Genomic DNA, 15,418 nt, shown 5'->3' on the forward strand with positions numbered 1-15,418 from the left:
TTTATTTTTGAATAAACACCTACTGATGTTTACTGTGCTTCACATTTTATAAAGTGCATTTTTGAAAACAGAAATTTAATGAACCCATACTGTATGCCAGGGACTAAGCTAAGCCCTCACCTGCTCTATGTCATTTAATCCTCACAAGTGCCCCACAAGCTTGGTTTCATTATTCTCATTGCACAGATGAAGAAACTGAAGTTCAGAGCGGTTAAGATGCATCAGATTGATCCAAGCCAGGTCAACTGGATTTGTTCCTGGCTAATTGTTAAACTGCATCCCTCAGAGGGGAATGTGTAAAAAAGAGCCTGAGACAAAATTTGATGCTTTTTAATCAATTGAAGACATGTGTCATCTCTCACATCTGACTGACTGCAAAAACAAAGATTGGCAATGTTCTTGCTTTTTTTAAAAAAATCACTCATATTGACTTCATCAAGTTGACAAGATCTCAGAAGTAGATCTGGGATCGTTCACAAATCAGAATTATGAAGAGAAACTGCAACAGCTGCTGCGGCACAAAATCTAACATGGATTGAAATGACCAAATATTATTAATGAACAAATCTGAAAACTGAATTTCACATACAGCATTACATTTCTCTGACACTAATGTGTGATAAAAATTAAAAATGATATCAACATGTTTTAAAGGCATTGTGGTAATTACTAAAAGTAGCCAGCCATCCCATAGCTAGGCATTGTCAGAAGTCCACTCTGTGCAGTTGAAGTTTACATTAGCCCAGTACATCAAATTGTTCCCTTGAAGTTTCAGCTTTGGTGAGTCCTCTTTGACTAACATAAAGTTTTGACTATGACAGCAACACATAACCAAGTAGCATTCTTTATTAAATAAATCTAGATTATCTCAATGACCTGAAGGAATCAATATAATGTTCCAGTGTCCACCTATCTACAATGAGAAAAATCTAACCCAATGTTTGAGGTATTATCAATTTATGCAAAGTACATTGCATGAGTCTAATTTCCATGCAAACATCTTCATACCTGGGAATCCTTTCAAATACCAAAATAAAATATTTACCTTTTTGCTAAGGGGAATAAAAAGACATGACCGCAGAATATACATCTTGATAGAAAAATAGTTAAAGCTTTTAATTCTCTGAATACCTAGAGTTAACATTTTATGACTACCCTTTGAAAACAGGGTATTTGGGAACAATTTTAAAGTTTTCAAAATCAGTACAAAGCTTATTCACATTTTTATTAAAGCCAACATCACTTTCACAAATCACAAAATGATTTCCTTATGAAAAGAAGAGCAGCCAAGTTTTTGGTGTGTCTGTCTCTGTGCTTAGGTAAGTCTGTTAAACACGGAGTCCAGGGGCTCCCCCCATCTCCTCTAGATGGGCTCCGTAGTACAGTGACATTTCATACCATGTGTTCCTTGAAGAACCATTTCTGATGATCTGAGTTGGTACAGTCTCGTAAGAGTGGTACAAAACTGTCGCTCAATTCCTTCCTCTCAGCCTGAACACATTTCTTGGACTGTACATGAAATAAAGAACCATCCTACAAAAGATAATAGACATTGGGTGTTCAAGATTATTATAAGCAATTCCTCAGAAAGTATCTTTTCCTTAAAATGTGTTGTTAAGTGCTCAGGGTGATTTTTATTATTTCAGAAATATTTATTGAGTAATGAGTGTCTGCAGGTATGAAGGCAGCCCATGACTGTCTGGGCATAGAGAGGGCCAGGCTTGTAGAAACGTATGTCATGCTTGTCTCTCCCCGGAGCTCTTCATGGGGTCCTTGACTCTACCGGCAGGGCCGATGGTGCCACCTGCTGGCCGTTCTGGGATCGGTCAGACCCTATATCTCACCCTTACTGATGTTCTTTTCCTTCAGGGTAACCAGGACCAAAGATCCTTTATTAATCTCTTCCACTTCTCTTAGGTCAACTAATTCCATCTCTGGTAGTCTCTTTCTCCTATGTATTTAAGTGGAGAATCAGGAAACTTGGCTTTAGTCCCAGCTCAGCCACAGACCAGCTGGGTGAGGGGACAGGTCACCAGAGAGGAAGCGGGTTCTGCAAACTATGCCAATTCCCAAACCCCGAAGGACAATGACCCTCTCTAACGCCTCTCCCATTTCTTCTTTCCCCAACTGTTGCTGAGTTAACTCGGCAAGTCTCTCCCCAAGTTCTGGAGTTTATTTTCTTCCCTCTGTCTCTCTCTGGTGTAAGCTGTACAGCCCCAAGGAACTTCATCATGGTTGAGCAGCAAAAGGGCAGAACAAGTGGCATACCTGTTCCAGGGAAACAGAACCCTTGGAAATAAAATTAGATGCAAAAGAATCTCAGCAATATTAATCTGGAAAGCCCTTAAAGGTGCTCATAAGTTGCCTTTAGAATAATGTGCAAATAAATAGTTAAAACTTCCCTCCTCCCACCCTTCTAAAGAAACTTGCTTAAATGGTCACTGAAATTAAAGATTTTTAAGGTAAAATTTTAACGACATTTCAAACCAATTTCATGATTTCTATCTTGCACTACTCTTCTTTGAGGGCTTACAATGGCTTCCAGTTGGAAGAAAGAAGGGAAGGACAAAACTTTTGGAGTTTACAAAAATATTTTTCCCTATTATTTTTTATATCACATAGACAGCACTATGGTGCCTGGCTTTTCCAGGAAACCTTCAAATTTCATTGCTAATCATAACACTTTCTACAGGAAAGCATATTCCAACTTCTAATTATACTTAGAATTAATCCACTTATAAGTAGTATAGATGAATCTTTCTATCTCTGGGGCCAGGCTGGGAATGAAAGCTTTCCATTGAGATAAAAGTGAACTAATTCTTTCTTTTGAATTATTTTCTTTGGATTTATTCCCTCAAGTGCTTTTTTAGTGAGTCTTTGGAGATGACTGATGTATGAGTCCCACCACGGGCTTACTGCAAACATGGTAGAGGTAGTGCCTTTCAGGCGTGAAATAACACCAGTTCCAAATCAACAATGGCTCTTCTGATAGAGAACCAATTCCATCAGAGAGGTTTTCTTGGTTATTATACAAGTAACAATTAATGTCTATAGAGCTTTACAGCTTCCAAAGACTTTCTGGCCATACATCTACTCACTAGAGGTAGACAAGGCTGTGATTACTGTCCCCACTTTAGAGCTCGGAAAAATGAGACTTAGACAACGGAGTGGCTTCTACTTGGATCTAACCTCATGTCCTTACACTTGGCAATTTGTTTCTCTCGTTTGAACCCCACATGATCTCTGAACGCATCGGGGACAGCGCCTCTTCCCATTCCAGCCAGTCGCAGCTCAAAGTGTAAGGAGGTCAGGAAGACTGAAAGGGAGTGGACAGTGAGGAAAGAAGGAAAGTGCTATCGGTGCTGGATGCCATGGGATCCCTTGGGGTCACTGTGAAGTTCCTGGTCTCCTATAGGGGCCACATCCCGGAGACATTCTAGGGACTCGCTTTACCTCCAGACTCCCCTCTGCAGCCCATGGGACCAGGAGTGACAGCAAGGAAGGTGTGAGACAGCTCCCTTACCTCCTGCAAGATGAACTTCTGATCCTCTGGGGTGGCTCCCTCGCAAAGATGCATGATGAGAACATCCATTCCGGCCTCCACCGCCACGCAGCCTTCTGGCTGGTGGGTGTTATAGCGTATTTCATTCTGCGACGTGTACTCGAAAAACTAGAAACAGGGCGGCCAACATGTGCCAGTTACCCTCTGATGTGCAAAGAGGGAAGTCTTTAGAAAGAGGGATGAGAACCTGGGGTCACCAGGGCATGGGTGCTGGGATCCAGCCTTCTCCCCTCACCCACCAACACCAGCCTGTGTCCCCGGAGCACCACGTGCACCTCTGGAGGGGTGCTTAGCAAGCATGAATGGAGGGGCCCTTTCCCATGCCCTTCTCGTTTGCTAGATTGTGAGGGCGGGGCTGGTTCCTGGGTCACCCCACACCCGCTGTGCCTATCCCCGGGCTGTTGCAGAACGGCAGGAAAGAAGATGGACCGGTCCCAGCACTCAGGGGCTCTCTGTGACCTTGATCAGCCACTTCCTCTCCTTTCCTTTCCTCCTTCTTCCCCCAAAATATAATGGAGGCAACCATGCCTTGGAGACTATAAAGTTCTGTGCACAAGCAGGCAACAGGACTGCTAACAGGAGGACTTGTTCTTCAGAGCAATGGTTTTCCTACCCTAGTGTGCCTAGGAAAAATGCTGATTCCAGGTCCCACTCCCAAAGAGGGAATGAGGATTCCTTCTGTGTGAGATGGGGCCTAGGAAGCTGCACTTTTACACTTCTAACAAGACACGCAGCCACCCATCCACCCTGATCCATCCCCTTGCTTCCAGGAGATTCTGACACAGGTGACTGTTCTTAAGGCATATGGAGCACTGCTTCTCAAACAAATCTCCCTGAAAGCTGGTCAAGACAAGAGATGGGTTGGGGAGGGATGGGATGGGTCTGAGAATCTGCATTTCTAAGCTCTCAGGTGATGCTGATGGTACCAGGTGGGGACACCTTTGAGGAGTGCTATTCTAAAGGGGGTTGAAGAACCTGAAAATTTTAAGGTTGTAGGGGTCTGAATTATGAAAGCTTACTGTTGACCATAATGGGGCATAATATTCAAATGGAATTGGGGTGACTCCAGGTTGGAGGAAAACTTGAATGCCCACTCCTCGTCTCCAGTGTCTGACACCTTACTTAGGACAGCAAGGCTTTGAAGGTCCAGAACCAATGCTTCGCTCTCTCCAGCATCCTCCCCTGGGCCCGCCCTGGCGGGTTTGCCTGCTTCCCGGGCCAGGGTCCTGTTATGGTCCTCAGAACTTCCAGGTCTTGCTCCCCTGCCCAGCTTGCAGTTCAGCACTTAACCCAGACAGATCTACCTGGGCCCTGACTGATGAAACTGCTCTAAAAACCGCTTTGCAATGTGGCACTACACATCAAATCCTATAATTTCATTTAAGAATTAATTCTGGAGAGACCTTCAAGATGGCGGAGGAGTAAGACGTGGCGATCACCTTCCTCCCCACAAATACATCAGAAATACATCTACATGTGGAACAACTCCTACAGAACACCTACTAAATGCTAGCAGAAGACCTCAGACGTCCCAAAAGGCAAGAAACTCCCCACGCACCCGGGTAGGGCAAAAGAAAAAAGAAAAAACAGAGACAAAAGAATAGGGACGGGGCCTGCACTTCTCGGACGGAGCTGTGAAGGAGGAGAAGTTTCCACGCATTAGGAAGACCCTTTACTGGCGGAGACAGGGGTGGGGTGGGGGAGAAGCTTCGGAGCCACGGAGGAGAGCGCAGCAACAGGGGTGCGGAGGGCAAAGTGGAGAGATTCCCACACAGAGGATCGGTGCCGACCAGCACTCACCAGCCCGAGAGGCTTGTCTGCTCACCCGCTGGGACGGGCAGGGGCTGGGAGTTGAGGCTCGGGCTTCAGAGGTCGGATCCCAGGGAGAGGACTGGGGTTGGCTGCCTGAACACAGCCTGAAGGGGGCTAGTGTGCCACAGCTAGCCAGGAGGGAGTCCGGGAAAATGTCTGGAACTGCCTAAGAGGCAAGAGACCATTGTTTCGGGGTGTGCGAGGAGAGGGGATTCAGAGCACGGCCTAAACGAGCTCCAGAGACGGGCGCGAGCCGTGGCTATCAGCGCGGACACCAGAGACGGGCATGAAACACTAAGGCTGCTGCTGCAGCCACCAAGAAGCCTGTGTGCAAGCACAGGTCACTCTCCACACCGCCCCTCCCGGGAGCCCGTGCAGCCCGCCTCTGCCAGGGTCCCGAGATCCAGGGACAACTTCCCCGGGAGAACACACGGCGCGCCTTAGGCTATTGCAACGTCATTCTGGCCTCTGTTGCCGCAGGCTCGCCCCGCATCCGTACCCCTCCCTCCCCCCGGCCTGAGTGAGCCAGAGCCCCCTAATCAGCTGCTCCTTTAACCCCGTCCTGTCTGAGCGAAGAACAGATGGCCTCAGGCGACCTACACACAGACGCGGGGCCACATCCAAAGCTGAACCCCAGGAGCTGTGCGAACAAAGAAGAGAAAAGGAAATTCCTCCCAGCAGCCTCAGGAGCAGCAGATTAAACCTCCACAATCAACTTGATGTACCCTGCATCTCTGGAATACCTGAATACACACGAATCATCCCAAAATTGAGGGGGGTGGACTTTGGGAGCAACTGTAGACTTGGGGTTTGCTTTCTGCATCTAATTTGTTTCTGGTTTTATGTTTATCTTAGTTTAGTATTTAGAGTTTAGTATCATTGGTAGATTTGTTTATTGATTTGGTTGCTCTCTTCCTTTCTTTTTTTTTAATATATAGATATACATATTTTTTTTCCTTTTTCTCTTTTTGTGAGTGTATATGTGTATGCTTCCTTGTGTGATATTGTCTATATAGGTTTGCTTTTACCATTTGTCCTAAGGTTCTGTCTGTCCGTTTTTTGTTTCTTGGTTTTTTTTTGTAGAGTTTTTAGCGCTTGTTATCATTGGTGGATTTGTTTTTTGGTTGGTTGCTCTCTTCTTTCTTTCTTTTTTTAAATTACTCTTTAATTTTTTATTTTTAATAATTTTTTTTATTTTTTATTTTAATAACTTTTAATTTTATCTTATTTTTTTCTTTCTTTCTTTCTTTTTTTCTCCCTTTTCTTCTGAGCCGTGTGGTTGACAGGGTCTTGGGGCTCCGGCCAGGTGTCAGGCCTGTGCCTCTGAGGTGGGAGAGCCGAGTTCAGGACATTGGTCCACCAGAGACCTCCCAGCTCCACATAATATCAAACGGCGAAAGCTCTCCCAGAGATCTCCATCTCAATGCTAAGACCCAGCTCCACTCAATGACCAGCAAGCTACAGTGCTGGACACCCCATGCCAAACAACTAGCAAGACAGGAACACAACCCCACCCATTAGCAGAGAGGCTGCCTAAAATCATAATAAGGTCACAGACACCCCAAAACACACCACCGGACGTGGTCCTGCCCAACAGAAAGACAAGATCCAGCCTCATCCTCCAGAACACAGGTACCAGTCCCCTCCACCAGGAAGCCAACACAACCCACTGAACCAACCTTAGCCACTGGGGGCAGACACCAAAAACAATGGGAACTACGGACCTGCAGCCTACGAAAAGGAGACCCCAAACACAGTAAGTTAAGCAAAATGAGAAGACAGAGAAACACACAGCAGATGAAGGAGCAAGGTAAAAACCCACCAGACCTAACAAATGAAGAGGCAACAGGCAGTCTACTTTCCTGAAAAAACTTTCAAGAAGAAAGTTTTTCTACCTGAAAAATAATTCAGAGTAATGATAGTAAAGATGATCCAAAATCGTGGAAACAGAATGGAGAAAATACAAGAAACAAATACCGTATGCTAACACATATATATGAAAAAAAAAAATGGTTCTGAAGAACCTAGGGGCAGGACAGGAATAAAGACACAACTGTAGAGAATGGACTTGAGGACATGGGGAGGGGGGAGGGTAAGCTGGGACGAAGTGAGAGAGTGGCATGGACATATATACACTACCAACTGTAAAGCAGATAGCTAGTGGGAAGCAGCCACATAACACAGGGAGATCAGCTCAGTGCTTTGTGACCACCTAGAGGGGTGGGATAGGGAGGGTGGGAGGGAGACGCAAGAGGGAGGAGATATGGGGATATATGTATATGTATAGCTGATTCACTTTGTTGTAAAGCAGAAACTAACATATCATTGTAAAGCAATTACACTCCAATAAAGATGTAAAGAAAAAAAGAATTAATTGAGTAAGTCATCTGAAATGCAGATCTGTTGGTGTTTTTTCCCTCTTTTTTTTTTTCTGACCAAAGATGTCAGTGGCAGGGTTATTTATAGTCACAAAAACAGAGAGGGAGGGAATCAGTTACCTCAACAGTAATTAATATAGCCACACAAAGGAATATCAAGGGGCCGTTAGGAACGATATTCTCAAAGGGTGTCTAACAACACAAGTAAAGTATGATTAAGTAATGGAAATAAGAGACTATAAAACATGTAGACATTATAACAACTATTTAAAATACATAATACCAAGGTCATGCATTAAAAGACATGGGGGGACTTCCCTGGTGTTACAGAGGTTAAGAATCCACCTGCCAATGCAGGGGACATGGGTTCGAGCCCTGGTCCAGGAAGATCCCACATGCCGTAGAGCAACTAAGCCCGTGTGCCACAACTACTGAGCCTGCGCTCTAGAGCCTGTGAGCCACAACTACTGAGCCCGCGTGCCACAACTACTGAGCCCGTGCGCCTAGAGCCCGTGCTCCGAACAAGAGAAGCCACCGCAACGAGAAGCCCGCGCACCGCAATGAAGAGTAGCTCCCGCTCACCGCAACTAGAGGAAGCCTGCGCACAGCAACGAAGACCCAGCGCAGCTAAAAATAAATAAATAAATTAAAAAAAAAAAAAGACATGGGAAGTAAATATATCTTAATTATAATGGTGGTCGCTCTGGGTCCTGTCATTTACTACTTGCTTCTACTTTTTATATTTCCCAAATGTTCTGTGATGAGTATATATTACCTTTATAATAAAAAAAGTCACATATTTAATGCTTTAAAAACACACAGATTTCCCCTCATCTCCCTCTTTAAAGGCCCACACCAATGATCCCTTGAGCACTGAGCGTCCCATTGTCCATTGTCCCAGAGCTTGAGAATGTTAATCTATTAAAGAAGCAGCACCTACCTGGTTCTGACCCATCCCATGACAGTGGTACAGAATGACCTGATGTCCTGTGATCTGGTGTTCATTGGGAGGGTTATAGTCAAAGCAGTAATCTTTTAGTCCTTTGTTCTGGAGCTAAACAAAACATAAAGGTGTTTTAGTCCAGATTCCACCTAAGGCTGTGAGGGCGGGTAAATGGAGTAAGAGGAGTGGCTGCCTCAAGAACTGGACTCATTGCTAAGAGCCCCTGCCATTTCTAGTTTTAAAAGTGTTTTCCCATTCTCTACCACAGGCAGGAATCATAACCTCCATTTTAAGATGATAAACCTGAGGAGCAGAGAGATGAACTCTTTATGGCCTGAGAGCTCATACCACTTCATGTCTCATTAGTGCAGCCTTATTGCGGCACTAGGCCAAACACAGCTGGATTGTCACCTTGCGTATGTACCAAGGAGCTCCTGCTATTGCGCATCTGCAAAGGACACCCCAATTGAGAGACTCGGCATTCCAAAAATCAGAAGTCCATCATTGTAGATTACAGGAACAGCATAATACAGAGCCAATGATTCACACACAAAGTCACACAACAGGTAAGCGGAGATACCTGAGTCTTGAATCCAGGACCTCAGACTCCAAGTCCAGTACTCTCTCCATCACTCAACATTGCCTAATCTAATGTCATCTCTAAGGTACTTTTGGATCTAAATCCCTTTAACCATTCTAAGAGCAAAAAACCATGGGAGGTTCCATGCTCCTTCCTCCCTTCCAGGAGCCTCCAGAGAAAGACTCAAACATCTTGCAAATCCCTTTCTGGAGAGTTTAAAGAACCTCCTTCTGAACCCCACTCTTGCCCTGGCCCTTGTCCACCTTTGACTAGCCTGGTCCTGAGGATAAGACCCAGCCATATAGAAAGAAGAATCCACAATCCACTAGCTCATAAAACACAGACCAGCATGTTCTTGATGTCCCTTTGCTTGTGAAGGAACCTGGGAACAGGAGATGTGAATAATCAGAGCATCTTATATTTAGAAGAACTCAAATGTCATTAAGCCAAGTTGTCCCCACTCTTGACCACCAAAGAACCTCAACCTCAAATCAGCTCTCTATGTTCAAAAGATGTGGTCTACCAAAGAAACTACAAAAAAAACTAAAAGAGAAGAAAATAAAGGAGAAACCCCTAAAGATTAAAACAGATTGATTAAGCTAACTATATCAAGTTGGTGATAGACATAGAGAATGATTTTGAATGACTTTAGAGCATAGTATGTTTGACTACACCTCCTTAGTGAAATATATTTTATAAATAAATAGAGCTGCAAGAAATCTTAAACCTCATTCAGTATCACACTGTCAGTGGGAGGGTGGAGCAGAGAAGAGGGAAAGCAAGAGAGGCAAAATCTTGGTAATTGTAGAATCTCAGGGACAGGGTTCATTACACCACTCTCTCTGCATTTCTGTATGTTTGAACATTTTCATAATGCTAACTGAAATGAACACACCAATACCCTGCTTTGTATTTATCAAGACTTCCAGAATGGAACACAGCTCTTCTGATGAACACAACACAGAAGAGGAGGCCTCCCTAAGTTGGTGGAGTTTCAAGCAAAAGCCAAAGGTGCTGGACATTTTAGTTGACCTCATCCCAACAACATTTCTTTTAGGTTTTTTGAAATAACACAAGTGACTCTCCTTCCCTACTACTGCTTTTGTGGATCCCTGAGTTGGGAATTAGTAACTGGTCCAGTTATTGAGACTTGAAGTCATGTGATAGGAGTTAGTATAAAAAAATAGGACTTGGGAACACCAAGTTCCCAAGCCTCAGTTTCCATCTGTAAACTAGGAGGCTGTACTCACCATTTCTGAGATGCTTCCAGTGCTGACATTCTGGACTTGAGGCCCAGAGACTCAAGGGGAGAAGGAAGGACAGTGGATGAAAAGGGGGGAGGGGTGTGGGAGAGGCCAGCTGTCGCCATGAAGGGGTCTTTCTTTCACAGGGTTCGTCAATCAGACCTGGAGGCCAGGAGCACCCTGCCCAGCATGGGCCCACCTTGCTCACCATCCCGAAGAAGCCAGGCCTGTCCTCAGGCACGTGCAGTTCTGGATACACGGTATTCAAGAACCACTTGAAGTCCTTACACTGGAGCTTTGCACGGAGCTGCCTCCTCTCTGTCACATCCCCAAAGGGTTCCTGAGAAAATGACAAAACGGTGAGCCCCTGCAGGCCACTGTGCTTCCTATCAAAGCCCCTCTCTCACTCACTCAGTAAGCTTTTATTGAGCACCTATTGTGTGCGTAGCCTGCACGGGGCACAGAGGATAAGGAACGGCCTCAGACATAGTTGCAGCACCTTAGTAGGAGAGACTGCTGCACAAACAATGACACCCCCAGGTGCTCTCACTGCAGGGAGGTGTGGCCAGGTACAGGAAGGAAGAACACAAAGCACCTGCAGATGCAACAGGGAGCTGAATTCTGGGGCTGCACCAGCATCCCTGGTCCCATGTGTCATCCATGAGCGTGTGATCATAGACCAGGAACAAGTCAGTAGCACACGTATGCTATAATGTTCTGATTCACCACTGATACCTGAACACTCACTTCCAAACATAGGTAAGTATTCTAGAGGTAATTATGAATGAAAACCTTATATGCCCAATCTATTGAAGTCTAAATATATTCTTCGGATAGTAAGAGCAAAATGCTGCAATAATAAATACTGGTAGAAGTTTAGTTTTATGGACAAAACCATGATTAAGAACTTTTGAATAATTAAATAAAGCACGCATTTATTTAGCACAGCAAATGTGCAACCACAAGAGCAATGCTGAGCGCAAAGATATGACTGTCCCTGCATTATGACGTTAAACTATTAAAATTTGACAAGTTAAACATTTAACAAAATGGTAATGATAAGGAAAAACATTTGAATAAAATTTCAAATTTCTCCTTATTTCCCAGAAGTTCATTCTTTGATGAGAGTCACTATGCCCTCATTTTCAACCAAATATCCATTTCAACACATGGCCACTGGTCATTCAGACAAAAGGTGCATGCAGTGCCCCTCTTTCTAACATATTATTCTTTGGGAACCATCAGGAAGAGGGATCTGTGGGTTTCAGACTGGGTGACAGGGAAAAGCAGATGTTTCTACCCTGCAGCCCTGGGCAAGAGAGAGGATACAATGACCCTGGAGCCCAGAGGCAGAGAGAGACCAAAGGGGAGGTCAGGGTGAGGGTCCCGAGGGTTTCGCAGAGCAGAAAGAGGTCCACTGGGGTGGACCCAGTTCTACCCGCATCAGCTATGAGGCCTTGGGCAAGTTCCTTAAATCACTCTCTCTGAGCTTCAGTGTTCTCACCTATAAAATGAAAATTTCAGAGCTACCCTGAAGGGCTGCTATAAGGATTCACAAGAAGAGAGTTTCATCAAGTGGCCAGGAAAGAGGTCTTGGGGCAGACCTTCTTGTCTTGCCACGTGGCCCCTTAGTTATGTGAACACAGGTAAGTGGGAACCCTGTCCTGGGGTGTGCAGAGGTGGCCTGTCAGAGGCAGTGGGGCTCTTTGCTAAAATGTATTTGTAACCCCAAAATCAACACTTGTGGTGTCTTCATGCTTTCAGTCATTCTCAAACATGACAGTCACCCAACGTGCACGTTCCCAGCTGAGGTCACATCTCAGCTCTTGTCCTGAAAGCAAGTGTCCTGTTCATGGTCTATTTAGTGGCATGGTTTTCAGATTGTTCTGCATTGTGTTGGTGATTTCACTGTTTTAAATGGCCCCCAAGCGTAGCGCTGAAGTGCTGTCCAGTGTTCCTAGTGCAAGAAGGCTATGATGTGCTGGAGGGAGAAAATAGGTGCATTGTATGAGCTTCACTTGGGCGTGAGTTCAATGTAGCCAATCAACAGTGTATATTAAATAAATTATTTAAACAGAAACACACATAAAACCAAGTTATGTATTGATCGATCGACAAAAATGTTCACCTGCGAGAGGTTTGCGGGAATCTAACCCTGTACTTCCCCCACGAGCAATGGCTCAGTAGTTGGTTCCAAATTCAGTGACTGCAGTGACTGTATGGAGCATTAACTACTGCGAATAGTGAGAATCAACTGTCTGTTGTTATTGTAAGTGAAGGAATAAAGTTTTCCCATACAAGTGTCATGAGCACCCAATTTCCTCTCTATTTCTGGAACTAGATCTACTATGGTAGGAGGACAGAATTAGCTGCTATTGTTCGGATGCAGCCAGATGGAGCGTGGGTAGGCCGGGGAACTCACCAAGCGGGCCTGGGGGTTGCGATGGTAGTAGAGCTCTTTAAATTCATCCATCCACACTTCAGCTGCGCGGACACTGTTGGCCAGAGCCTTGTTGCGGGAGTAGGGAGCTTGCCTGGGGAAAACGTGGCCAACGTGCGAACACGGGTGTGTCTCCAGGGTCCCCCCGCACTGCCAGATCTGTACACAGAGCGGGGAGGAGGTGTGGGGTGGGGAGTGAGCGGGAAGTCAGCTGCAGGTCCACAACGCCCAGAGCAAGGAGACTGGACACACGGAGGTCATAGTGAACACTGCCAAGGCCTCACCCTCCATGGGGCAGGGGGCCACTCCCCCAGCATACTCAGGACACAGGATGCAGTCAAAGAGCAAGAAAGCAGCCCCAAAGACAACTAAGCCATCGGAATCCAGACCCCGAAGTCCATGCACTAAGGCTCATGCGCTTGACTCCTAGGAGCACCCACAGTGGACCTCGCTAGGAACTTACTTACTTACTTATTATGTAAAGCACAGGCTGATTACCTGGTCTCCTAGCCACAGAAGATAGGAAAGCAGCAAGTAAGAAGAGAGGTTTGGAAGGGGGACAGGAAGAGCTTCTAGAGGCAGACAGAGCAGCCTGACACCTGGGGAAGAGGTAGAAAGACCATTAAAAGCACACCCCAAAACTCAGCAGGTGGGGTCATCTGGAGCCTTTTCATGCTGGGGCAAACGGCTGTGAATACCCCATTGTCCCCTGGATGTATGACCAAGGATAGCATCTGGTGCTTATAATGGGGGGGGTGTGAGTCCTCAGTGGAGAGTCAAAGCCTTGTTTATTAACTCTTTTAAAGCAGGAAACCATATAAAATATTTGTAAAGTTTTAAATTTTCCATTTAAAAGCACGAACATCGACATAAGGTTTTGATACTTAAAATGCAAGATTCAGTTAACTAGAAAATCCACCCAAATGCTTGGGATTTCCCAAAGGGGCATCTGTGGATCACATACAGCAGAATCAATAGATGGGCTCATTACAAAAGGCAGATTCCCAGTCCCTACCGTAAATCTATCAAATCTGACTTTCCAGAGACCATGCCTGTTAATCTGCATTTTTAACAAGTTTCCCTAACAATTCTTCTATGTGTCAAAGTTTGAAAGTCACTGTGCCAAATAAAGAGGCTACTTTATCAAGCAGTCAAGCAAATCAAGGCTCCAAAACATGGGATCAGGAGGCAGAGACCTGTGTTTTGGTCCAGTCTCTGCCATGCACTCTTTGAGTGACCTTCAGCCAGTCACTACCCGCCTCCGGCCTCTGTCTCTCCCCTTTGTGGAGTGAGAGGAAAGAACTAGGTGAGACTTGCAAGACCCTTTCCAGCCCCAAATCTATTAAAAGTGTATTTTTTTAAAAGTTTACACAAGAAGACAGGCGTGATTACAGGATATGTGTGCCACTGTCATCTTTGAGGATCGTTGGATAAACTGCCAATATGGAGAAAAAGTCCGCCAGGCTCTCCTAGCAAATACATCCTTCCCAGAGAGAAAGAGAACAGGTTAAGAATGAGTCCAAACAGAAGACTGGAATACTTACTCTAAAGGAGAATTCGAGGTTTTCTCCGCCCCAAACTTCCATTCCTGTATCATAAGACCCCAGGTATTCAAAATATTTCTTACTCACGGAAAACAGCCCACCAGCCATGGTTGGAGACCTAAAAGCGTGTGAATCATAATTCAAGGTAAGCAGCAGGAAACCATCACAGTTAGTTGAATCCCTTCTCACCATAAGCCTGGAGTCCATTCATCCATATAAGCATACCCTGAGTTCACGCTCTGTGCCTGGTGCTGAACTGGGCTGGAGGCACAGACGTGTCCCATAGCCCCTGCCCTGGGGAAGCTCGCAGACATCTCACCAGGCAAGCACAGAGCAAGGTGTGGGATGACTAAGGCCAACCTAGGGCCCAGCGGGAATGCAGAAGCAGCCATGAGATGCGGAGAGGGGCGTGTAGGGCTAAGTTTCTCAGAGGAGGCACGGTCTGCAGCACAAAGGGGAGTGAGCCAAGAAAAGGAATGGAATGGTCCTCCGAGAAGACAGGGGCATGAGCAAAGGCCTAAGGGTGAGAGAAACCCTTGTACTTCTAGGAGCACAGACAACAAGGAGAGATGAGCAGAGAGAGACCAGGTTCTCAGAGGGTGGCAGGAGTAAGGGTGCGGTGGCCTTGCTCATGCAGTCACAGTGCAGCCCTCACAGATGTCCTTTAGGGGCCAGTAGAGGCCACTCTGGCATCTTAAAGCTCCCCAAGGGCTTGAGCCTCTCCTGCTGGAATGGCCTCCCCTCCAGGACCCACACGGCCAGCTCTGGCCTGCTGCCTCAGCCAGCCCTGTTTTCTCCCTGCCGGGTTCATCTAGGAGACGGCACTGGTTTCAGAAATGGCCCAAGGCTTCCATCCTACCCCCGCAGAAAGCTATAGGGTCAACACACCACAGGGATGCAGAGGAATAAATTTAA

At 45.7% G+C, this 15,418-nt stretch overlaps 1 protein-coding gene across 1 annotated transcript in view; it reads right to left on the minus strand.

Annotated features, from left to right (window-relative positions):
- Positions 1-406: 406 nt before the first annotated feature.
- The window catches only part of GALNT12 (polypeptide N-acetylgalactosaminyltransferase 12), a 38,863-nt gene continuing 23,851 nt past the window's right edge, over positions 407-15,418 (minus strand). Inside the window, exons 5-10 of the mRNA XM_061200201.1 lie at positions 14,504-14,621; positions 12,942-13,118; positions 10,728-10,859; positions 8,693-8,806; positions 3,524-3,670; positions 407-1,533 (exon numbers count right to left, since the gene is read on the minus strand). Of these exons, the coding sequence (XP_061056184.1) occupies positions 1,393-1,533; positions 3,524-3,670; positions 8,693-8,806; positions 10,728-10,859; positions 12,942-13,118; positions 14,504-14,621 (829 nt within the window). The 3' untranslated portion in view covers positions 407-1,392. The remainder of the gene's footprint in view (positions 1,534-3,523; positions 3,671-8,692; positions 8,807-10,727; positions 10,860-12,941; positions 13,119-14,503; positions 14,622-15,418) is intronic.

The sequence above is a fragment of the Eubalaena glacialis genome, chromosome 9 (genome assembly GCF_028564815.1).
Source record: "Eubalaena glacialis isolate mEubGla1 chromosome 9, mEubGla1.1.hap2.+ XY, whole genome shotgun sequence".
Taxonomy (NCBI): Eukaryota; Metazoa; Chordata; class Mammalia; order Artiodactyla; family Balaenidae; genus Eubalaena; species Eubalaena glacialis.